The sequence below is a fragment of the Sciurus carolinensis genome, chromosome 18, assembly GCF_902686445.1.
Source record: "Sciurus carolinensis chromosome 18, mSciCar1.2, whole genome shotgun sequence".
In the NCBI taxonomy this organism is placed as follows: Eukaryota; Metazoa; Chordata; class Mammalia; order Rodentia; family Sciuridae; genus Sciurus; species Sciurus carolinensis.
This window is the reverse complement of record NC_062230.1, coordinates 39,229,581-39,254,103: the sequence shown is the minus strand read 5'-3', so window position 1 is coordinate 39,254,103 and position 24,523 is coordinate 39,229,581. Positions and strand designations below refer to the sequence as shown.

General features: G+C 52.3%; 1 protein-coding gene across 4 annotated transcripts; it reads left to right on the top strand.

The window, feature by feature from the left end:
- Nucleotides 1–1,039: 1,039 nt before the first annotated feature.
- Nucleotides 1,040–22,746, top strand: Flywch1 (FLYWCH-type zinc finger 1). Of its 4 annotated transcripts, none has more exons than XM_047534110.1 (10): nt 1,044–1,197; nt 5,860–6,236; nt 11,790–12,227; nt 12,853–13,323; nt 14,586–15,041; nt 15,195–15,458; nt 17,545–17,808; nt 18,702–18,974; nt 20,150–20,222; nt 22,047–22,746. In XM_047534110.1, exons 3-10 carry the CDS (start codon nt 11,900–11,902, stop codon nt 22,084–22,086), a joined length of 2,169 nt encoding a protein of 722 aa, XP_047390066.1. In that variant the 5' UTR covers nt 1,044–1,197; nt 5,860–6,236; nt 11,790–11,899; the 3' UTR covers nt 22,087–22,746. The 4 variants fall into 4 exon arrangements, with proteins under 4 accessions (XP_047390068.1, XP_047390065.1, XP_047390066.1 ...); XM_047534111.1 differs by lacking the exon at nt 5,860–6,236 and adding an exon at nt 3,713–3,819; XM_047534112.1 differs by lacking the exon at nt 5,860–6,236 and having other exon boundaries at nt 1,040–1,197; nt 12,856–13,323.
- Nucleotides 22,747–24,523: the final 1,777 nt, after the last annotated feature.

Sequence of the window (24,523 nt, the reverse complement as noted above, 5' to 3'; positions counted from 1 at the left end):
CAAACCAACTGTCACTAGACACATTCCCAGCCCTTTTTGTATTTTGAGACAGGGTCTCTCTAAATTGCTGAGACTGGTCCTGAACTTATGATCCTCCTCTCTCTGCCTCCTAGGTTGCTGGGATTACGGGTGTGAGCCAATGAGCCCTGCTCTGCGTTATTCTTCCTTCATTTTTATTTTTTAATTTTTTTTCTAAATATCTTTAGAAACTTTCCTTTTGTAGTTGTAGATGGACACCATACCCTTATTTTATTTCTTTATTTCATGTGGTGCTGAGGATCGAACCCAGTGCCTCACACAAGCTAGGCAAGCGCTCTGCCACTGAGCCACAGCTCCAGGCCCTTCCTTCATTTTTAAATTGGCTCTCTGCCATAAGAAAAAAATTTTTCTTCTCTCCCATTTATTCACCTAAAATAGCAACCCGTGGATTATTTTATTTAAGGTTATAATCTGTTATCAACATTATTTATTTTTTATTTTGGGGTCTCGCTAAATTGCCCAGGCTGGCCTCGATCTTGCACTTCTGCCTCAGTCTTCAGAGTTGCTGGTATTACAGGTTTGAGCCACTGAGTTTGGCTGATTATTTATTTTGAAAACCAAATTGTCCTGGATTTGGGGTGAGGTCCTTATAAGGCTTAAATGAGGGGCACAGAAATTTCTTTCCAATGGCTCAGGAAAGTGACCCGCCTAGGAATGCATTTACACAGACGCTCCCACTTTAGTCAGCGCAAAGTCAAATGCGGGGTAGTCCAGAGCTGTCGATCAAACCCACATGCCCCGCCCCTTTGCGTGGAGAGAGCCCTGCCCCTGGCGACGATCTCCCAATCCCAGGATGGTCACGCCTCTTTCGTGACGAAGGGCCACGCCTCCACACCCCGATTGGCCCCGCCATCAGCTCAGGGACGCGCAGGGAAGACCCGGAGAAGTGGAATTTGCACACGGAATGACTCCGTGGCTTTACTGCGCATGCTCGCTAGGAGCCCGCTTGGGCTTTAGGAGAGGCCAGCTTCCCCGCGGGGTCGCGCGCGCGGGCACGGGGCTCGTTCCCGAAGGGGCAGGTGGGGGCGGGGAGCGGGCGCTGGGGTCGTGGTGGCCGGAGGGGCCTGGGCCACCAGGTCGACGCCTGCGGCTGCCGCGGCCCAGACCAAGGGACCCGCCGCGGCGCCGTCGCCGGAGAGGGAGGGCCCGCTGCCGTCGGTGAGGACGGGCCCCGGCGGGCAGGGAGGGTCCCGGAGGGTCCCGCCCCACGGTTGGATGCGCCCCGGCCCGGCTCTCCCGGGTTCCCGGGCTGTTGTGCTGGGGAGGGGGGGTCTCGGCTTTGCGTCCCGGGCTCCGGTCGCCTCCTTGTCCCACTCACGATTCGCCTCCTTTCTCCCGGTTCTCCTTTCCCCAACCCACCCGACCCCTGCGCTAAGCCTGGTGCCCCCAAATCGGGAAGCCCCACATTCTTCTCCAGCGGTGTCCGCCCCGCCCAGTGGCTTCCCATCCTGCACCCACCCCTGTTCACTTCCTTCTTGGCGTCCGGGGGTCCCAGTGACCTTGCACTTTTTGCTGATTTTTACCCACCTCTTTCTGGTTCTGACTCTATAGGTTGCCCATTATGGCTTTCAAACTTTTTGACTCAACCTACACTGAAAAATACGTTTTGCGTGTATTCCCTGTGCCTGTAGATACAGATTACTCAAGCACAAGTTTAAAGGGAACCGCTTACCCCAGCTCACATGACGCAGATCTATTCTAGCTCTATTCTAATTCATTCCATTCCACTCCATTCGAAAAGACTGTTGCTAATCCATTGATTCGGGAACTAGTGGGTCTGACAGCTTGAAACCCTGCTTGTTGCTTGCTTGCTTTATTTATTTCCATTTATGTATATATGTACGCATGTATGTATGTGTTTATACATACATGCATACATACCAGGGATCGAATCCAGGGCTACTTAACGACCTAGCCACATCCCCAGCCCTTTTTTTTTTTTTTTTTTTTTTTTTTTTGAAACAGGGTCTCCTTAGTTACTTAGGGCCTTGCTAATTTGCTGACTTTGAACCTGCAATCCTCCTGCCTCAGCCTACCAAGCCTCTAGGATTACAGGCTGGCCACCACTGTGCTGTGCTGGGCTTGAAACCCTGCTTTTAACCCTCTACTTCTTCCATTTGGAGGATACTGAATTTTCACAATCAGATAATCAAGTATAAACTTCAATTCCAAAGAAAGGTATATTTTTACAATTTTTTTTCCAGGGCTAATATCATTTCCAGTGCTTGACTAAGATTTTCTGGTGTGATACCATCAGGTTTGTCTTATTCTTTTTCCAAAAGCCACAAGTGGGGTTTGTGGAAGGTCACAATGAGGTAGGGCTAGAGTGAGATGTTTGTACTGCCAAGCTCTTGATGAGCTAAGCCATGCAGGCAGAGATGAATTTTCCTGGGAGATGCATGACCAAGCTTTGGGAAGAGTAACCTGTCCGCACTGGAGTGACTGCAAGCTGACGATGCTGAACATTGCCTGGGTTTAATGTGGGCTGAAGAGGAGGCAGTGAGGATGAAAGTGACAGGAGAGGAAGGGAGGGGAAAGGAAATGAAAGAGGGCGGGATCAGAGGAGGAGTTGAACTACGCAAGACTGATCTAGGGTAATAGGGTGGATTACTCAGCTTTCTGCCATCATAACACAATGCCTGGGACAATTAAATTATAAAGAGAAAAAGTTAATTTTGGCTCATGTTTTTGTAGACTCCAGATCCAGATCAGGAAGATCCATTGCTTGGGGCTCTGGTAGAGATGCTGGGTGGCAATGGCAGGGAGCACATGATGGAACAGACTGCTCAACTCATGTCCAGGAAGTACAAGAGCGAGGAGTGTGGGGTCCCACTCTGTCTTTGAAGTGCATCCCCGCAATGACTTTCTACTAGGCTCTATCTCCTACAGCTCCTACCGCCTCCCAGTAGGGCCGCCCTGAGGAGTAAGCCTTTGGTAGGTTTGTTTTGTTGTTGTTTGTGGTGCTGAGGATGGAATCCAGGACTTCGCTTGTTAGGCAAGTACCTTACCACTGAGCCACATTGCTAGCCCAGGAGTATGCCTTTACCACTTGGGCCTTTAGGTGGTATTCAAGATCCCAGCTTTAGCATGGGTCGTGGAGCTGATACTATTAGCTGATCTCCCTTTCTCTGCCCTCTGCGTTTCTAATTTTCTTTGGAGCAGTGACTCTCAGGCAGTTTTGCCCCCAGTGGGTATTCAGCAGTGTTGGTTGTCAACTTGTGGGGGAGTGATAATGGTATTTATCTGGCAGGTAGAGGCCAGGTTCTGCTTTACTTTCTACAATAAGCAGGGCAGTTCTCCACAATAAACAAGTGTCTGGTTCAGGAGACCCCACGGTGCTGGGGGCATGGAGCCCAGCTTTAGTAGTAGATGTTAGTCTTTAAGACCACCACCTTCAGCCTCTCCCAGGAATAACGCTGTGCACATAGAGTGTGTGCATGTCATCACGGGAGGGCACCTGCACCGGGCAGTACGCCTCTAAACCCAATGGCACTTTGGTAGGGGAGCGCAGTGATCGTCCAGGAGGTATTGTAACTGCAGGGCCTTCCCTCCTCCCTCTTCCACTGTCCAGGCCCTGCTGAGCCTAGACAAGAGTTCCTCATCCTTGATGCTTCACTGTTTATTGAAGAATTTCGCTGAGGGTATTTCATTTGCTGCTTTTCCTACTCCACAGGTGAAGTAGCCAGAGAAGCCATGGGACTGGAGGGCTCCTCCCTCACAAGCCAGAGCCCCAGACCGAGGTGTAGGTGGATGGTGATGTAGTTTCTCTCATGTATGAAGGTAACTGCCATCAGTTTCCAAGAGAGGCTCCTGGCTTTCAGGACCTTAGCGATTAGAGTTTGAACCCAGCGTATCTGAGAGGCACCTGAGTATCCCTAATATTTTGTGGCTCTTGGGCCCACACTGAGCCCCTCATGACCACCAGCAGGAGGGTAGTGGTAGTGTCAAAGCAGTGGTATGAGTATTGCACTTGAGTTGCTCTATACCCTCAACTTTGGGGGAGGGGAGAGGGGACAAGAGAGTGACAACCATAAACTTTGAGATGCTTGAAAGTCCTGTTTCCATCTGCCTGATCTGAAAAGTCTTTGTACAATGAAAATTTAATATCACAAAATATACACATTAGGGCCAGGTGCAGTGGCACATGCCTGTAATCACAGTGGCTTGGGAGGCTGAGTCAGGAAGGTGGCAAGTACAAAGCTAGCCTCAGCAACTTCACAAGACCCTAACCTTTTTTTTTTTTTTTAATTTATTTTTATCGTAAACAAATGGGATACATGTTGTTTCTGTTTGTACATGAAGTAACAGCATACCATTTGCGGAATCATACATTTACATAGGGTAATGATGTTTGATTCATTCTGTTATTTTTTCCTCACCTCACCCCTCGCACCCCTCTTTTCCCTCTGTACAGTCCCTCCTTCCTCCATTACAAGACCCTAATCTTAAAACATAAAAATAAAGGGCTGGGAATGTGGCTCAGTAGTTAAGCACCCCCATGTGTTCAATTTCTGGTACCAAAAACAAAACAAAAAAATCCCAAAACATAGGGCCCAAAACAATGACCAAAGTAAAAAAAAAAAAAAAGAAATTAAATCAACAGAGTAAATATACATATGTATAATAAAATTTCATAAAATAATACTTTATTATTATAGTAATACAAATTGATATCTCCTATGCAATTTTAAAAATTGCTGTCTAGAACCTACTGAATTTAGGCCCAGTGACCAGAACAGTGCCTTAGACAAGGAAATAAAACTCTTATACAGATGTTTGTGGTGGTGCATGCCTATAACCCCAACAATTCCAGAGGCTGAGGCAGGAGGATCATAAATACAAGGCCAGCCTCAGCAACTTAGTGAGACCCTGTACCCTGTCTCAAAAAATAAAAAGGTCTGGGGAATGCAGCTCAGTGGTAAAGTACCCCTGGGATCAGTTGCCAGTACAAAAAGAAAACAAAACCAAAACCTCACCTGTTTATTTTATTTATTAAAAATCTTGATTCTTGCTGGGCATGGTGGCACATGCTTATAATCCCAGCAGCTCAGGGGGCTAAGGCAGGAGGATCACAAGTTGAAAGCCAGCCTCATCACCTTAGTGAGGCCCTAAGCTTCTCAGTGAGACCTTGTCTCTAAATAAAATATTTTTTTAAAAAATCTTGATTCTTCAATCCTTGAGGTCCTCAACCAGAATTCTGATGTGGAATACAGGCTTCTGCATTTGTTTTGGCAGTGTAGGGATTGAACCCAGAGCCCCGTGCGTGCCAGCTTCTGTACTGCTGAGGTGTGCTTCCAGCCCAGAATCTGCATTTAGTCAAGTGCCCCAGAGGATTTCTGTATAAGAATTATATAGACAAATAATTGAAATAAGTTTCATGAAAACTACATCTAACTTCACTATGTGGAGGGCAGCTTTTCTGTTCTACCTCACTTTTTTTAATGCGGATTTCTGAGCCTTGGCACTGAGCAGACCCTCCATGTGGTAAGTGGTGTGGTTGCCATGGCTGCCATGGCTGCCCTGTTCTGCAGGGCGTTAAACTGCAACCTCGGCCTCCACGGGCTTAGACACTAGTCACAGTGACCCCGCCCCCACCCCGTGTGACACTCAAAAGTGCCTCCAGACATTGCCAGGTGTCGCCTGGGCGGCAGGTACCCCTAGCTGGGCAGTCGGAGCCTTGACCTGTTGACACCGACAGGTCGGAATGCAGTGGGTAGGCAGAGAGGCGAGGCAGGGGAGGTTTGGGTGGCAGCCGCCCTTATCGACCTGGCTCCTGACCAGGGGACTGAGCTCGAACCCTGGCTTCCTTTTCTGTAATAGCAAAGAGCAGCAGAGTCTAACCAGTGGGGTTACCTGGGAGATGGCGTGAGGTGTCACACACCAGCTGCACAGCACAGCGCCCGGCACATCGTTGGTCTTTGGCAATGGAGATCCTGAAAATCCTGACGTCTCAGCCCTTTGGGTCCTAGGAGGAGGTTTGGTCATGGTCCAGCTGGGAAGACGCACGCACTTCTTTGAGCTTTCAACTGGGACTTTAGTGCTGCTGCTGAGAGGTAGAGCTGCTGAGAAGCCAAACAGGAAATGGCAAGGTGACCCTGAAATTAGCAGTGGCTAGCAGCTGCCACCACAGCCAAGCTGGAGCATCGAGGTCAGCAGGCTGGAGTTGGGCTGGCTCTACAGTAGAGACACTGTCCAAGGTAGTAGCCGTGGCAACCCTGGTGCTTCTTCCAGTCTCCTCTGGTGTCCCCCATTGCCAAATTCATCTTGAGCCCCAGTGATGGAGAGCTGTATTAAATGATAACATAGCAGGTTTGTAGGGACACAGATACAGTGAACCACTTACTTCCAAGGTGTGACCCCAGCTCTCTGGAGCAGTTTTCTGCATACCTGTTATTTTTTACTTTAAGCACCCACTGCTCAGGACCAGAGGAAGGCACCTTGGCTCTGGATGGGCTGCCCTGCATTCAGGTCCTGACCCTCATCAGCTGTGCAGCCCTGAGCCACTCACACTTAATTGCCTAAGACTCCCATTTCCCCAGGGGCAGAGCGGAGACGAGGGTGGCTTTTGGAAGGGAGGTTGTTAGGTTTCAGCAGTAGAAGTTGGAGCTGATGTCATAGCATCTCACTCCTGACACAGGTTCAGATCAAGGACCAATGAGGTGAATCCGGGCAGGTCATCTTTGTGTCCACTATGGGCAGGAGGACATGACATAGGTACTCTCTCACATCATTCTGTACAGGAAGTCTCTAGGTTGCTCCTTTTCTCTGTCAACTTGTTGCTTCCATAAATTTGGATTTTCAGAAGACTTTTATTAATTTTACATTTTTTATAAATTGCAAAAATAGAGCTGGGGTATAGCTCAGGGGTACAGTGTTGGCCTAGTTAGGCAAGAATCTGGGTTAGATCCCAGCACTGCGAAAACTAAAGAATTGCAAAAATAGTACAGAGAATTTCCACAAACCCATCACCCAGCCTCCCTGAACGCCAGCATCTTATTTAAGTGTCCAGGCAAAACCCAGAAATTAATCTCAGAATAGTGCCCTTAACTCCAGCTACTGACCTTATTCAGCTTTCAGCAGTGCTTCCCAGGCCTTGCTTCTGTTCTGGGTTTCATGTTGGCACAGTGGACGTGTCCTCTGCCTTCCTGATGTGACCCTTTCAAGTGTCCTGGTCCGGGTTTTGTAGGACGCCCTCCCTGGGGCTGGTGTGATGAGAACGAGGGTGCATTTGGGGCAGGATTTGAGCTGACGGTGCGGATAGGTCTGCAAGCTGGCGAGGATGCCCGTGGCCACTAGAGGGCGTCTACTGGGTTTCTCCTGGGCGACTTCCCTGGGGAAGAAGAAACCCAGTCTCTTCAGAGGTTACACGGTAATGGAATCCCTGTTTTTTTCTGAGAGTTGCAGAGTTAGGAAGCTGGGAGGTACAGTTTATCTTTAAAGTGTTTGATATTTTCCCACTGTAAAAAGAGTTCATGAACAAGTTTGAGAACAGAAGAAATTTAAGAAAATATAAAATCACCATTCTTAACACTTTCAACATTTTGATTTATTATGTCCTAGTTATTTAAATGTTTGAAAGGTATGGACATGTAAAACAAAATTAGTCAATAAATAACAAATGTGACCCAAGTGGAAAAGCAATAGAAGGGAAGACTAGTGAGCTGAGAGAGAGGTATTATTGGTGTCTTCATAACAGTCTGTCTTTTGTTTTTGTACCAGGGATTGAACCTGGTACTGGGCCTCGCTAAGTTGCTGAGGCTGGCTTTGAACTCCCTATCCTCCTGCCTCAGCCTCCTGACACGCTGGGATTACAGGCCTGCACCCCTGTGCCTGGCCTTTGTTGAATTTCTTAACCCATTATGTCTCCAGTTTTCAATTCTGTGTAGGATGATGGGATATAATGGGTTCATTGGCCCTTGATTTCTAACTAATATCTTTCATAAATTTCTGGGGGGTCATTTTAAAGCCCATCCCTGGTCCCGGGAAACATTTCCAGATTCTTGATTTGAAAACATTTCATTTTATCATGAAGGCAGTGGGAACATATTATGGGAAACATCGCCATCGTGTGGCCACCTAGAATATTGCTGTGGATGTGTTTTTGTAGCTGTTAAGAGCTTCGGTTATATAAAGCTTTGGTCCTTTATGAGGGCTCCATCTGGTCTGCAGGTGAGATGTTCTTCTCTAAAGGGGAATACAGTAGCAAACCACATGTTTTAACACAATGTGCGTGCTACAAAAAAGTGTGCACTAAAGGCACTAATATGAGAATGGAATAGTTGTGCATTTGGCAGAATTAGTGATCTACCAGCATTATGTTCTTAACATTTGTAAATGGGTTCCATATAAGTTTTAGGATATGATATTCCAAACTTAGAAAACATCACAACAGCCTGGTATGCCTGTAATCCCAGCAACTGGGGAGGCTGAGGCAGAGGATGGCAAGTTTAAGGCCAGTCTTGCCAACTTAACAAGGCTGTCTCAAAGTGAAAGAAAGGACTGGGGATGTAACTCAGTGGTAAAGCACTCTTGGGTTCAATCCCCACAGCCCCCCCCAAAAAAGAAAAGAAACAACATCACAACATATAACATATAATTCATGCCACCTGTCTCCATGGATGAGGAAACCAAGGCCAGGTAGGAGAACTTTAGTAGAGCAGTCTAAGGAATAGAAAATCTTTTTCATCCAGGTGACCCTCAGGATATGAGTCACACCTACAAGTATTGGTTTTTAACAACCTCACTATGGTACAATTAACATACCATGCAATTCAATGTTTTTAGTGTATTGACACAATTGTGCACTCCTCACCATTTTAGAACATTTTCATTATCCCAGATGGAAAGCCCATTCCCCTTAGCCATCGCTCCCCAATCCCCCCACCCTTCTAGCACCAGGCAACCACTTGTCTGCTTTCAGTCTCCATAGATTGTCCCATTCTAGACATTATGAATGTGTGCACGTGTATATGTGTGTATGTATATATATATAGGTAGATAGCTAGATAGATATAGATTTGGGGGGTGAGGCTGGGGATTGAAGTCAGCTTTGTGCATAGTAGGCAATCACTACCTCTGAGCTACACCTCCAGTCCCTAGGCATTTCATGTTGATGGACTCCTACAACACTTGGTCTTTGGTGACTGCCTGCTTTTACTAAGCATGTATTAAAACTTCATTCCTTTTTATTTGCTGAATAATATTGCACTGTATGGATGGGCCACCTTCTGTGGTTCATCCTCTCACAGGGAGGACTCTCGCTGAAGGCCAGGCCCGCGTGTTTCAAAGGAAGTTTCAGTGTAAAGTGCTCCGGGGTCCAGTCCCCAGTACCACCACCACAACAAAAAGTCATTCTAGATTTTATGCCAGATACTTCACGACCATTAAGATGATTCCACCTCAACCCGCGAGGCACGGTCACTTGCCAAGTATACCAGTTATTGTTGTGTAATGAATGACCCCGGTCTTAGTGACTTAAAATGACAATAGTTCATCATTGGTCAGGGTTCTGTGGGTGCACACGGCTGGAGGGGCAGTGGCCTGGCAGGAGAGAGGATCCCTTCTGTCCAGCAGTGCCTGGTGCCCACATGGCCTTCCATACAGCTTCCTTCCTTGGCATACCCGTGGCCATGGCCCAGGTAGAGGAGTGCTTGGGCACTTTCACTGTGGGCAAGACACTGAGGACAGTTCAGATTCAAAGGTGGAGACAAAACCCAACACAAAGGGCCCTGCCTACTTGGAAAGGAGGACCTGTCATTTAACAGTCTACCACCCCAAGCCCTTCAACTGGTGAGTGGGAACAGTCCAGCAAATCCAAATTCTGGTACATTGCAGGGACCCAGCGGGAGGTCAACACAGTGCTGGCCTTTTTGCTGTGCTGGTGCTTTTCCATATATTTTGAGGTACCTAGATCTTGGATGGTTTTTAAATAGAATTTTAGTGGAGGGGACTGCTTTGTCTGCTCTTAGACTCAGGGTGCAGCTCCATGGGAATGTGGGGGTTTCTTTTTTCCCACCCACCTTGACTCAAGAGGCCGAGCCTGCACACCTGATGGTCCCAGGCCCTGAGGCTGTGGAGGGGTCCTCCTGCTGTGGGCGGGCCCCCACCACGAGCTGGGCGGGCGGCAGCCTCATGGCTGCGGTGGGTGGCCTGAGCGGTCGGAAAGGCCTGACGTGGGTAGGCACCTGAGCTAGCCGCTAACGCCCCAGGGCGGAGACGCCAGACAGGGAGGACACGGGTCTCGATTGCCACAGCCATTCGTTTCCATCCATTTGCTCCCGGACGGAGAGCGCGCCCTGGAGCCCAGGGGCGGATTGACTGCAGAGGGACATGCGCCTGAGTCACTCAGCGCAGGGCGGGGCGTTGTGTGGGCGGGGCTCCTGGCGGCACCACCTGCCTGTCCTGGAGGCCACCTTGGGTGTCTGCCACAGACAGTCCCCCGGTCCCTGGCGTCCCCCGTTGCCTTGTGGGCGGGATGGGCAGGACTGCGAAGGACACACGGAGGAGCAGGGGTTGACTTTTCCAGGGGCTGAACTGAGGCGGGGGGATGATGCGGAGGACAGGCTGGGGATGCTTGGGGCTCCCCATCGTTTGCCTGTTACTTGGCAGATTTCCTTCAAGCCCTGTCCCTTGGGATGGGGTCTTCTCTGCTGCCCTGTGCTGGGCGCCTGTGTAGCTCCCGCCCGACGTGGAAAGCTGTTAGGGACTCAATGCCCTTCTACCTTGGCCCCTGGAGCTGACCAGGACTTTGTGGGGCTGACTGTGGGGCCCCAGACCAGGAAGCATGGGGGCAGAAGTGAGATACCAGTGGTAAATGGAACCACAGAACTTGTGGGGGTGCTGCAGTCTTATTTAGGGGCTCTTACTGAGCAGTGGGAATCATCCCTTTAATGCACACTGCCCAGCTGACCCAGAAAGCCAGCCCATGCTGATAACATGCTGCAGCCCCCAAGGCTGGGTCTCCAGGGCAGCCTGGCCCTGCACTGGCACCTGGTTATCCATCCTTCCTTCTTCTCCAGCCTGGAAGTCAGAGAGCCCCCAGTGACCTGGAAGGACTCTCCAACAACCTGCCCAGCTCCAACTGCTGAGGCCATGTCAGCAACAGTGCAGGCACAGGTCGCTGCTCTGGAGGGACTCCAGCATCTCTGGAGGCCTGGAATGGCCTGGGACCTGCACATTAGGCTAGGGACTGGCTCTGTGACTCCAGAAAGTCCCACCTCCCAGGGCTTCAGTGCTCTGGTCTGCAAAGTGCAAATGCTGACCAGGCCTTTGTTCCTTGAAACAGGTGCACAGCATCAAGGTGAAATATGTGGGGTCAGAGAGAGCCAGGAAAGTCCCTGGGCATCTAAGCAAAAACTGGGATCCACCTTCCTTCCTCGTCAGCCTCAGGAATGTCAGGTTTCTGTGCCTCAGTGTCCTCGTCTGAACACTGAGTCAATAAGAATGGCTGACTCAGAACACTGGGCTGTCAGCCTAGACAGAATAGAGGTGAGGACCCTGCATCTGTGCTGGGACCACAAGGGTCCCTAGGTGGAAACTCAGTTACGAGTGTGCGAGGCACCTAGAGAGAGGCCTTGCCTGCCGTGTAGTGTACAGTGGGGAAGGAGAGGCTCTGCGGAGAAGCACAGGCACAAGGCCCGGCCTCTCAGCCCCAAGGCAGCCGCATCTGCCCCCAGTTGCATCCAGATCTGTTTTCTAGGGCTCCAAGCCCAAAGGCTTCCTCTACTGACTGGGCTTTTGCCTCCTCCTAGGACAGAGCCCCTGGACTCCCAGGCTCCTGGTCAAGGAGGAGGAGGAGACACCTATCTGCCAGGAGTGAGGGTGCTGAGTTTGGCCTGAGGACCAGGCCACTGGTCTCGGGATGCCCCTGCCTGAACCAAGCGATCAGGAGGAGGAGAATGTGCAGGCTGGCCTGGAGCCTTCCCCTGATGTGGGCACAGATGTTGTCCCAGCTGCCCCCAGGAAACCCCAGGACTTCCCCAATCTGGTCCTGCTGATGGCCTCTGACCAGGATGGGGATGGAGTGGACTCCAAGCCCACTGAAGTGCACTGTATCGTGTCCTTGGAGATGTCTGGTCCTGCAACCCTGACCAGCACCCTCCAGATCCTTCCAGCTGAGGAAGAGCAGGCCCTGATAGTCCAGCCCAGCCTGAGGGCTCCTGAGCAGAAACGCAGCAAGCTGGATACAGGTGAGGTTCTGGGTCTGTTGCCCCTGGCCCCACCCCCTTTGTGGGCCTGCATGCTGAGGTGTGTGCCTGTGCACCCACCCTTCCATCATGGCGACCTTGGATGTCCTGTCCCTGCTCCTAGCAGAGCCTTCTGGTCTCTAGTCACCACTTCATCCCAGGCTGGGGTGCAGATAACGTGATGTCACCCTTGTGCAGCATAGGACCTTCTGGGCACCCAGTCCGCCTTAGCTCATGGGAATTTCAGTGATGTGCAGAATTCCTTTAACGCCTTAAAAACAACCCCCCCCCACGGGGCTGGGGCGGTGGCTCAGCGGTAGAGCACTTGCCTGGCATGTGTGGGACCCTGGGTTCGAGACTCAGCACCCCATGTAAATACACCAATAAAATAAAGGCCTATCGACACCTGAAATTAAAAAAAAAAAAAAAAAAAATCCAAAAACACCCCCCCACCACCATTAGCCTGGAAAGTCTGGCTTTGGGGCTGGCAGCCAGGTTCTGAGGCGGTACCCTATGCACCCAGTGACCCTGCCCCAGTCCAGAACCCCTCACTCTCAGGGGCCCTCATCCAGGCCTCTGGCCTTGGACCTTGGCCCTGGGCAGCTGACCCAGCCCTCTATTCCCCCAGCAGCCCCCCAGCCCCTGGAGTTCCTGAGGACCCCATTCGGGGGCCGCCTCCTTGTCTACGAGTCCTTCCTATACAAGCAGGAGAAGGCTGTGGGGGACAAGGTGTACTGGAAGTGCCGCCAGCATGCAGATCTGGGCTGTCGGGGCCGCGCCGTCACCCGAGGCCTGCGGGCCACAGTGATGCGAGACCACTGCCACCCGCCCAACACGGAAGGACTGGAGGCCCAGTGCCAGAGGGAGGAGACGCCCAGCCCGGCCCTGCCAGAGGGCTTGGGGGACTCCCAGGGGCCCCAGGGCCCTGGAGGCCAAGTGGAGGAGCCACCTGAGGGGGTAGGGCCGTGGCTGAACCCTGAGGAGCCAGAGCCCACGCCTGGGCAGCTACAGTGCAAGTCGGCCCCAGAGGAGGATGAGGGGCACCGAGCCCTGTCACTGCTGAGCTTGCCGCCCAAGAAGCGCCCAGCACTGGGGTTGGGTGAGTACGCCACCCCGGCCCATTCTCACGCCAAACACAAGGTCCCGTGTGTTTTTAACATTACACTCAAGGGAAAAAACGTGCTCAAGGTTAAGTGACTGAAAAATATAAGTACATCCCCATGATTAAACCCAAGGGACACCATCTTTGCTCCTGAACCAGCTGCAATCTGGGGTCCCATGTTCTTCCAGAATTGTCTAATATGGGGCTCAGAAGTCAGCATTTAACTGGTTCCAGTGATTCTGGGTGCCTAGTGAGTCTTGAGCACCTAGGTTCAAATGCCAGCCCCACCTGGTGGTGACCCTCTAACCTCAGAAAATATGCTTAACTCCTAGAATTCCAGAGCTTTATCCTAAGGCAGATGTGATAACATGGATGTTATGGAGATTGTGGGCTCATGCTTAGGAAGTGCTCAGCACCTGCCCAGCAGGCAGGGCCTGGGCAAGAGGGAGATGTGAGTTTTCATGGTTTTGTTACCACTAACTAGGAAGTGGGCCTAGATTCCAGAAGCTGAGGCCTCCTGACCAGAAGGGATTAAGGAACAGAGGTGATGCTGCACTGCTACCTGGGACAGGACAGGGCAGGGGGTTCTTCTCCACCATGTATCATTCAGTATCACTTGAGTTTTATAGCAGCATGTGCATGTATTGTTCAAAACATACATAGATAAAAAATTTTTAGCCAGGTGTGGTGGCGCATGCCTGTAATCCCAGTGGCTTGGAGGCTGAGGTAGGAGGATTGCAGGTTTGAAACCAACTTCAGCAACCTAATGAGGCTGTAAGCAACCTAGTGAGATCCTATCTCCAAAAATAAAAAATAATAATAAGGGCTGGGGATGTGGCTCAGTGATTAAACCTTGGGTTGAACCCTTGGGTTCAATCCCTGGTGTATTAAAAAAAAAAAAAAAAAAAAATTAAACAAACCCTAAACAATAACCTGTGGCCAAGAGTGACCAGGAAGATAGGCTGCCAAGTCAGAGCCAGCTCAGGCCCTCCCAGAGTGACTTGGGGCTGGTGTTTGACCCCCAGGAGCCTGGGACACCTCACTGGCCCTGGGAGAGGAACCTCACCTCCTCCCTGGGTGGCTTCGGGAGGGTCAGTGGGAACACACCCAGGCTCTGCACATGCCTGGCCCGGGGAAGCCACAGCACGTCTCCATACAGGAGAGAAGCACCCTCGGCTGCCGGCCGTCCTTCCTGGGACCGCTGGCTCCTTCCGCTCCTGTTGTCTCTGTCTCATGACTGCCCTGGGTCCCGCCCCCAGGCCAGGCCAGGCCCCTCGAGTTCCTGAGGACGTGCTATGGGGGAAGCTTCCTGGTGCACCAGTCGTTCCTGTACAAGCGCGAGAAGGCCGTGGGGGACAAGGTGTACTGGACCTGCCGGGACCACGCGCTACATGGCTGCCGCAGCCGTGCCATCACGCAGGGCCAGCGGGTAACAGTGATGCGTGGCCACTGTCACCCACCGGACATGGAGGGCTTAGAGGCTCGGAGGCAGCAGGAGAAGGCCATGGAGACACTGCAGGCCAAGCCAGATGGCCTTGAGGGCGGTGCCGACAAGCAGCTCCCTGGCGTGGACAGTCTACTCTACCAGAGGGGACCAGGTACCCTGACTCTGACGAGGCCCCGGCCCAGAAAGAAAGCAAAGGTCAAAGATCAGGAGCCTGCACAATCCCAAGCCCTGCAGGGATCCCCTGAGGAGGACCAGGATGCAGACCCTGGTGAGTCTTTGTCCTCCAGCGGCTCAGCTGGCCACACCTCAAGCCTTGCTTCCTGAATTGCAGGGAGACCAGAGGGATCCAGCCCACCCCTGCCTCTCCAGCCCTGTCCCTGCTCTCTGCATCCTCCCTGACTGCCTCTCTGATTTCCCTCAGGTGGTCCTGAGTTCCTGAGGACCCCTCTCGGGGGCAGCTTCCTGGTGTACGAGTCCTTCCTCTACAGGCGGGAGAAGGCTGCTGGCGAGAAGGTGTACTGGACGTGCCGGGACCAGGCGCGCATGGGCTGCCGCAGCCGGGCCATCACCCAGGGCTCTCGGGTGACTGTGATGCGAGGTCACTGCCATCCACCTGACCTGGTGGGCCTGGAGACCCTGAGGCAGCGGGAGGACTGCCCCAACCCCACTCAGCGGGGGAGCACAGGTGCCTGGGAGAACTCCAGCCTTCCCTCCTGGCTCACTTGTCACACCCTCCTCCGTCATTCAGTGAACCTGCTCATCCCCCTCCTCTGGCCCCTCCCTGGTCACCCACCCCTCAGCCCACCTGAGTGTCCCACTCTCCTGAACCTGCTGTGGACCAGCCCAGCAGTTTCCCAACGTCCGTGTGTGTGCCGGGGCTCTGCTCAAGGACTTGCTGTGCCTGGCTGTTCCTCTGTCGTGTCCCTCATCTGATTTCTTCCTTTGCCTCCCGTTACTGGGGTATCACGCCTCCTGGGATGACTGGCATTTTTGTGACAATGTCCAAGATCTCCTCCATTTGTTTTTGATGCTTGTATGTAAGTTCTTAAGTTTCTTCTCTTGTTTCCCGCCCCTACCCTGCAGTACTGGGGATTTAACCCAGAGGTGCTCTGCGCTGAGCCACATCCCTAGCACTTTTTATTTTTATTTTGAAATGGGGTCTCGCTAAGGTTACTTTGGCTGGCCTTGAATTTGCAATCCTCCCACCTCGGCATCTCAAATAGCTGGGATTACAGGTGTGTCCACGGCACCCAGCAAGTTTCTGCTCTGTAGTTGGACATGTCCTTCGTGTTCTACCTAGTCTCAGCAGAGTGATGGCCTCCACTTCTGCAGTGGCTGCAGCGTGGTTTCTCCAGGTGTCCTTTCTCCAACTGTCTGCCATAGTCTTTCCAGAAGCAGCTTCTCTCAGATGGCTAGTTACCCCAGGGTCTGCTCACGATGAAGGCCGATTCTGACCAGCTCTGCATGCAAGTGCTGACCAGGCTGAACTTGTGCCACGGGAACCCAGGCTGTGCCTCTGTGGGTCTTTGAGCTGGACACACATGACAGACCTGTCCAGGGCACACAAGCCTGGCTGCCTGTGTTCGGTCTTGGGCAGGAAAATGGGCAGAAGTGAGCTTTCCAACGCAGGCTGGTGCTTCCTCCCCACTCTCGTCTCAGCGTCTCTCCCAGCTCTTCTTCCTGACACTGCTGCCCCTTGTTTCCTTGCTCTTCCCCTGGCCAACTGTGTGGACCTCAGATCTCCAGTTCCCATCCCTGGGCTCTGCCGGCGGTCCCTCGTGCTTCCTGGCCGCTTCCCTGCCAGACCTGGTCGAGTTCTGAGTTTGCCGTGTCCTTAAGCTGCCTCCTGCACCCTTTTCCCAGTTTCTCATCCTGCCGGCTTCTTGGCCCTCCCGCCCTCTCCTCCCCAATCTTTGGCCTTGTGTTCTGTGCCTTTCATCCAGTATGGAGGGCAGTGAATGATGGCCCATGGTCACGTGTCTTATTTGCCTCAGGCTGGTGTCCCCTTCTTCCCCTGGCTGCCTGTTCCTGCCTCAGGGCCTTGTGCTGCTCCACTCTGCAGCTGCCCCTGGGCCTCTTCCCAAAGCACTCCCCATCCACCTTCTCCACCACTCTCCAGGTGGTTCCACAGCCAAGTGCCCCACCCTGGCCCTCACCTTGCTCTCCTGGCCTCTCCTGGTATCTGAGGACTGGAGTCTGTCTCCTGCTCACTCTGTGTGGACCCTGTGTCTGGACTGTGTCCTCTGCAGATGGGAGGGCTGCCCTCCAGGTGGTACTCCCAACCTCCTCCCCACGCCCTAGCTCAAACCTCCACCCAGCCTGGCTCCCAGGAGAGTGACCTTTCTATAGCCCTGTCCCTCTAGGTCACAACTCCCTGTTTAGCTCCTGAGCTGCTTTGTTCCCAAAAAACCATTATTTTTCCTCTAACTGACCCCTCTAACACATGCCCACCTGCTGGCCCTTAGGGTGCCAGCATGGATAAGCACACACAGCACACACTGCGACTGCCTTCCTGGGGGCTCTGTGGGATGGGCGCTCTACCTGCAGGGGCCCCGTGGGCCAGTCCCCTTCCTCAGGAGAGGGAGGCCCTGGCAGCTGAAGGTTGGTTTGGAGGGATGCTGGTTTCTGTGTCCTGGGCTTCAGGACCTCCTCACGGTGAGCAGGAGATGCAGACATGGGGTGGGGGTCTCACTAGGGGCCATGCTGCTCTTGGCTCTGCAAACTTCTTCCCTCCCCGGGCCTAGGCTCTAACTGCCTCTCCATCTCTGCAGGAGGTCCCGAGTTCCTGAAGACGCCTCTCGGGGGCAGCTTCCTGGTGTACGAGTCCTTCCTCTACAGGCGGGAGAAGGCTGCTGGCGAGAAGGTGTACTGGACGTGCCGGGACCAGGCGCGCATGGGCTGCCGCAGCCGGGCCATCACCCAGGGCCAGCGGGTGATGGTGATGCGCAGGCACTGCCACCCGCCTGACCTGGCGGGCCTGGAGGCCCTGAGGCAGCGGGAGCATTTCCCCAACCTGACCCACTGGGAAGGCCCAGGTGCGGGCAGGGGGAGTGGGACAAGCGTGGGCCCTGGCCTCCCTGCTGCCTGGCAGTGCCCCCGCCCCATCCTGAGCCCAGTGCAGCTGCGGCTCCTCCTGGGTGTGAGCCCCAGAGCAGGGGCCACACCTTCAGGCTCTGCACTTCGGACACTAGTCCCAGTCTGGGATTGGCTGTTGTGGGAGAAACCAGCTCAGACTGCTAGGACAAGGGAGAAGGGGCAGCGCGACATCACGGGCAGCCCCGGGCAGTGCTCAGCACTCATGGAAAGGGCAGTACGGCTGGACCTGGAGGACGCTTTGTCCCCTCTGGGTCTCTTGTCACTTTCAAACATGTCTTCCTCTGTCTTCTCTTGTTCTCCCTGTGCTGCCCCTAGTTTTAATTCCCCTCATTTTCTGAGACCGCCCCACCTCTAATATCACATGACCTTTTACTTCAGTTCCGTAAATGTCTGAAAGTTTGCTTGGTTGCCAACTGGCCAAGGGGCAGGTGGGCAGGGTGCTAGGAGACCCCAGTACCTGGACCAGATCAGCCATGTGTCCCCCAGAATGGCCCAGCGTCTGCTGGGTGTAGTTCAAGTGGTCAGGGGAGTCCTCCAGTGGAGCTCAGGGTTTGGGCAGCTGCAGGGCCAGCACCATAGCCCTTGGAAAGGAAGCCAGTCTGTATTTGTGGGTGTCAGGGCCAGGAAGTCTGAGCTACAATCCCCAGGGCCCCAAGGGTCAGGCAGAGGAGTGGGGAGCAGGGACCTCGGTGGCTCCTCCTGGGGGACTGCATTTCCCGGCTGGGCTGCCTGGGGCAGGGGACAAAGGCAGCCCTCCGTTCTGGCACAGAGGCCTGTCCCCTGCTAGCAGGCCTGAGCTCCAGGGCCCTCACTGCCTCGCTCTCCCCTCTAGAGCCCCTGCAGCCCCTGGAGTTCCTGCGGACTTCCCTGGGGGGCAGGTTCCTGGTGTACGAGTCCTTCCTCTACAGGAAAGAGAAGGCCGCTGGCGAGAAGGTGTACTGGATGTGCCGCGACCAGGCCCGGCTGGGCTGTCGCAGCCGGGCCATCACCCAGGGCCACCGGGTGATGGTGATGCGCAGCCACTGCCACCAGCCTGACCTGGCGGGCCTGGAGGCACTGCGGCAGCGGGAGCGGCTCCCCAACCCAGCCCAGCAGGAGGACCCAGGTATGCACAGGGTGGTGGGTGGGAGGCAGGGAGGCAGAACAGCCACGGATGTCAGAGTCTCTGCCAGCCCAGGGGACACGTGTCCCTCAGGAGCTCCATGCCTGGCCCACTGCCTTTCTGGACCCTTCGCCCCTCCTCTCCTCAGCCCGAAACCACCCCTCACCTGTCCCATCCTTGAAGACGACCCATCCCAACTACTAACTTTCTTTTTTCTTTTGTTCTGCGACAACTTTTTACAGGTCATTGTCTTTTTTGAAAATCTGACAAAAAATATAGCCCACCCCAGAAGGACATGCTAAGGTTCCTGCATGTGGTGTGTATACAGGCGCACACAAAGTTGGCATACGATTAATTTCATAGAATTGAAAATGGGTTCTCTGCACCTAAACAAATGTAAAACCAGACTTTCTTTATTTGGTCCTGGGGATTGAACTGAGGGGCACTTTACCACTGATTTTTTTTATTTTGAGACAGGGTCTCGCTAAGTTGTTGAGGCTGGCCTTGAACTTGGCCTCCTCCTGCCTCAGTCTCCCAGGTCGCTGGGGTCATAGGCATGTGCCAGTGTACCTGGTGAAAACCAGACTTTAGAAGGCATCCTGTGGGGTTGGGTGGTGGCTCAGTGGTAGCACTTGCCTAGCATGTGGCAGGCCTCAGTTTAACCCTCAGCACCACGTAAAATAAATAAAACAAAGGTATTGTGTCCATCTGCAACTAAAAAAAAAAAAAAAATTAAAAAATAAAAAGGCATTATGTGTCTCACATTGAGTTATGTGAACATTAAGTAGAAATGAATCCAAGTTGCATAAAACAACCAAAAGATACTTCATTTACGCTTAAAGACATAAATTTCCATGTGAAAGCCCTGGTTTGTCTTAAACAAGAAGTGGAAATCTTCAGAGGCTTTGGCACATGACAGCTTCATCTCCTGAGCTCCTAACTGATGACAAGGACTGAAGACCAACTCTCAGGATCTCGAGGAGCCTGTTTCACCTTGCACAGGTGGTTTTCAGGGTTAGAAAACCAGAATTCCCAACGCAGCCCCAGTCAGAGTCACTCTGCCTGCTTCTCTCTATCCTCAGGGCCTCGAGTTCATCATTATCAAGGTGTGTCATTTGTTCAGTGAGCTTCTACAAGAAAAGAATTCTTATTTCATCTTTTCATATTTTTTTCCTCAGAAAAGATAAAACTTCTGCCTGAAGTTCAACAGTGCTTCAAGACTGGTCCTCCTGAAAGCCAGCAGATTTGTGGGTAACTAACTGCTTTGGTTATATGATATCATATTGCAAATCTCCCCAAAACCTAGAGGTCCTCACAGTTTCCTGTGGGTCAAGGTTCCAGGAGTAGTTGGGCTGGAGCTTCTGACTCTGGGTAGGGAGGCACATGAGGTTGAAGAAAGGATGTCACTGGATGCAGCAAAAGCAATGCTTAGAGGGCGATTTATAGCTGCAGAGTTATATTTCAAAAGGAGGAAAGATCTCAAATCAACAACCTGAACTTACACATTAATATACTAAAAAAAGCAGAGAAGATAAAATCTAAAGCAAGCAAAGGGAAGGAAATAAAGATTAGGAAAAAAAATTAATGACAAAAGGAATAGAAAAATAATAGAGAAAAGTAATAAAACCAAAAGTTGATTGTTTGAAAGGATCAACAAAATTCACAAATCTTATTGGATATGGTGATCACACCTGTGATCCCAGCTACTTGTGAGGCTGAGGCAGGACTGCAAGTTCAAGGCCAGCCTAGGCAACTTAGTAAAAGCCTGCCTCAAAATAGAAAATAAAAAGGGCTGGAGTGCTTACCTAGCATGTGCAATGCCCTGGGTTCAGTCCCCCGTACTGTAAAAAAGAAAGAAGTGGAGGAGGAGGAGGAGGAGGAGGATAATTAATGCAAATTCCTCGCCATCTCTTTTAAATAAGAGGAGAGAACACTTCCTAACTCGTTCTATAGGACCAGTATTATCCTGATACCAAAACTAAGCAAAGATATCACAGAAACTGTAGACCAATATCTTTTAGGAATATAGAAGCCAAAATCCTCAACAAAATACCAGCAAACAGAATCCTCAATGTAAAAAAAAAAAAAGAATATACATTATGACCAGGGGAGATTTACCTCAGTTACATAAACTTGGCTCAACATAAAAAAAAAAAAAAAATTAATGTAACACAGAAGGTGCAGAACATTCTTAAAGCAGCAGGTCCAAGGCTGCTGCCTTTGGAACAGCTGCTCCAGTGGTGGATACCTAGCTGGCATCAGGAAGCCCGGATGGTAAACAGTTCCTGTGCCGAAGCTGGCCTTGAATTTTTGATCCTCTTGTCTCAGCCTCCCAAGTAACTGGGATTATACGAATGCACCACCATGCACAGCTGTCCCTGGGATTTTTACTGAACACCTGCTGAGAGTTTGAAATTTCAGTGACAGCAGTCACCCAGGTAGAAAGTACCTATGTGACCAACCCCAATAAAAAACCTGGCCTTGGGCTGGAGATGTAGCTCAGTGATAGAGCTCTTGCCTAACATGAGTGAGGCCCTAGTTCCGTCCCCAGCACCTCAAAAAAAAAAAAAAAAAAAAAAAGAAAGAAAGAAAAAAGAAAACTAAACTCAGGCTGGGGATACTTCTTGGTAGAGCACCTTGTATGTGCAAGGCCCTCAGTTTGATGGAGCTGATTTGTTGGGGGCGTATAAAATGAGCTAATGGGGGCTGGGGCTGGGGTTCAGTGGTGGAGGGCTTGCCTAGCATGAGTAAGGCACTGGGTTCCTTACTCAGCACCACATATAAAACTAAATAAAATGAAGTTATTTTAAAATGAGCTGGGCTGGGGCTGTAACTCAGTGGTAGAGTGCCTCCCACATACAAGGCACTAGATTCGATTCTCAGCACCACATAAAAATAAAATAAAAAGATATTGTGGCCATCTACAACTAAAAAATGTTTTTAAAAAAATAAATAAAAATTTAAAAATGAGCTAATGGTTGTCTCCAGGAAAAAGGATTCCAAGAGTCCTTAGCTTTATTATCTATTTACACCATGTTTCAGCCTTTGTAATGATGTGTGTTTCTTCGTTATCAGGAACACTGGAGATTTAAAGCCGGACAGTGAGTCTCAGTGAGGTGAAGAATCTCCGCAGAGACAGAGGAGGAGCCCTGTGCAGAGGCTGCTGGTGTTCTTCCTGTCCACACAGGCATTTCCCATCCACTCAGATGTGCTTGACTAAACCTTGCTTCCCTCTTCTGAAGCATGGAAGGCCTTCAGGCTTCCTCAGAGGTATCCCAGGAGGAGCACTTGGATGGTGTCCTTGTGTCAGCAAAAACAGCGTCCAGAGGTGGGGCAGAGCAGGGCGGTGGCTGCTGCCGCCCGCTTCTGTGGGCTCCTCAGCTCTGGAGAAGCACCCTGGAGGCCGCGCCCACTCTGCTGCTGCAGCCGTTCATCTTCAGGGCATGAGACTTTGCCGAGGACTTTCCACAGGGTGTGGCCCTGCTGGAGCGCAGGAGATGCAGGAAGGAAGTGGCGTGAGCCAGAGCGCATGCGGCCATCCCCTCCAGAGCCCGAGCGGCCATCCCCTCCAGAGCCCGAGCGGCCATCCCCTCCAGAGCCCGTGCAGCCATACCAGGTCTTTTTGGACAGGCGCTGGAAGACCTTCCCGGTCTTTGGCCACCTGCTGCCTGCTGGGGCGTGGCCCTCTGTAACCACTGCAGAGCAGGCCACACCAGGGCTCGCTGGCTGTCCTTCCTGTGCTCTTTTCCAGCTTAAATTAAATCCATGCTCATGACTCTCATGGCCGGTGTCGTTCCTGGCAGTGGGAGCCAGCCCAGGGTTGGCAGGAAGCCGGAACTAGGCACATGTGCCCTGGCTACCACAGCACCACCCCGGGCTGCCACACTCACCTGAAGCATGCGGAGAGTTAGATGGTGGCAAGGTGTATCCCGTCCTCCTCCTGTTAGGGAGCTTAACAGATGCCAGCCCTGTGGGTTTGTGAGCCGTCCTAGGAGGAGTCCCCTGTGTGCTAGCAAGGCTATGCCCTGGACAGCAGGTCCCTGCTCCATCCTGTAATGGGTTCCCCTCACTGGAAAGCTGGCCAAAGAGGTGCTGTCCTGCTTGGTGGCAGCTTGGTGCCCCCACTGGCCTTCTGCCCGTCTGCTTCCCTCAGTAAACACTATTTTATGTCCACTGTACACAGCTGGCCACCACGAAGCCACACACTCAGTCTCAGGACTACATGCTTGGGAAGTAATGGGTTTGGTAAGGCATTCCCCATGGGGAGACCCCCATGCCTGTGCAGTGGTGGTTAACTGGCCCAGATATGCCCTGGGCCAAGAGTAGGTGGGGGACCTGGCATGGGAAGCTCAGGATGGGGGCTGCTGAAGGGTCTGTTTCCAACCCACAGGGGACAGGGCAGCACTATGGCCTGTTCAGGCCCTGACAGAGCAGGCTACTGAAAGAGGCCTGACTCTCCTCCACTGTCCCTTTGTGTCCTCATTGGCATAAGCAAGGGCAAGGCTGGAGTGGGAGAGGCCCCCTCATGCAGACCACCTCTGGACAGGTGGCTCCCCATTTGTCACTCCAGCCCATTACTGCCAGCTCTGCTACCAGTCAAGAAGGTTGTCCAGTGACATGACAGCCACCTCCCAGGGAATGTCACATTGTCTGCCAATCAGCCATGAACACCCAGCACCGTGGCTACATCTCAGGCACTCAAGACTGAATGAATTGCTGGCAGCCAGAGTTGGGCTCTGTGGAAATGGACAGAGCAGCTGAAGCCAACTTCATCTGCATCCTGCACTCCGTGCACACCACGGGAGGTGCCACAGTCACAGGAGGGCGTCGACAGCTCCAGTCAGCTCCACCAGTGGTTAGTGCCACCCAAGCCTACAGTGCCCCGGAAGAAGCACCAAGGGTCACAGTAGCCATGGCTACCTGCAAAACCTATGCACCTGACAGTTCTGCAGCTTCCGCAGTGGGGTCTCCAAAGCTCTGGCTGTCCATCTTCCCTAGTTGCATGTCACATGCAGCCCTGTCACCTTGGCTGCCCTCTGGGCACCCAGAAGTCAGCATGAGGCTTGAGGAGAGTTGAAGGAACACCAGTTTCTCCCCACTTTCTGAACATTCACATTACTGGTGAGGGCTGGTTTGACCTTAGAGGCCAGATAGATAGCCCACAGGCACAGACTGAGTACGCCCAGAAGGACATGGACTTGCATATGGCTGTTGCCCAGGGTAGCTTCATGGGCAACCCACCCCTGCCCAGAGGTCACTCAGCCACAAGAGGCTGTCATCCCCTCACCTCCAGAACCTTCCCCCTCTCAAGTACACTTCCTCCATGGTTCCAGAGTCACTGAGATATCCCCTGCCACACAGCAAAGCATACCAGCGGGTCCTTCTCCTGATTGTGGATCATGCAGCCTGGCCAGACCTTGACAGACAGCTGCAGTGTACCTGGCCACCTCCCATTGCCTGCCCTAGCTCTGTTGAGGGTTCCCTCAGGAAACCCCACTTTATTATATCTGCACTATGGGGCACCAGTGTCTCTGTGCCCCGTGCATGACATG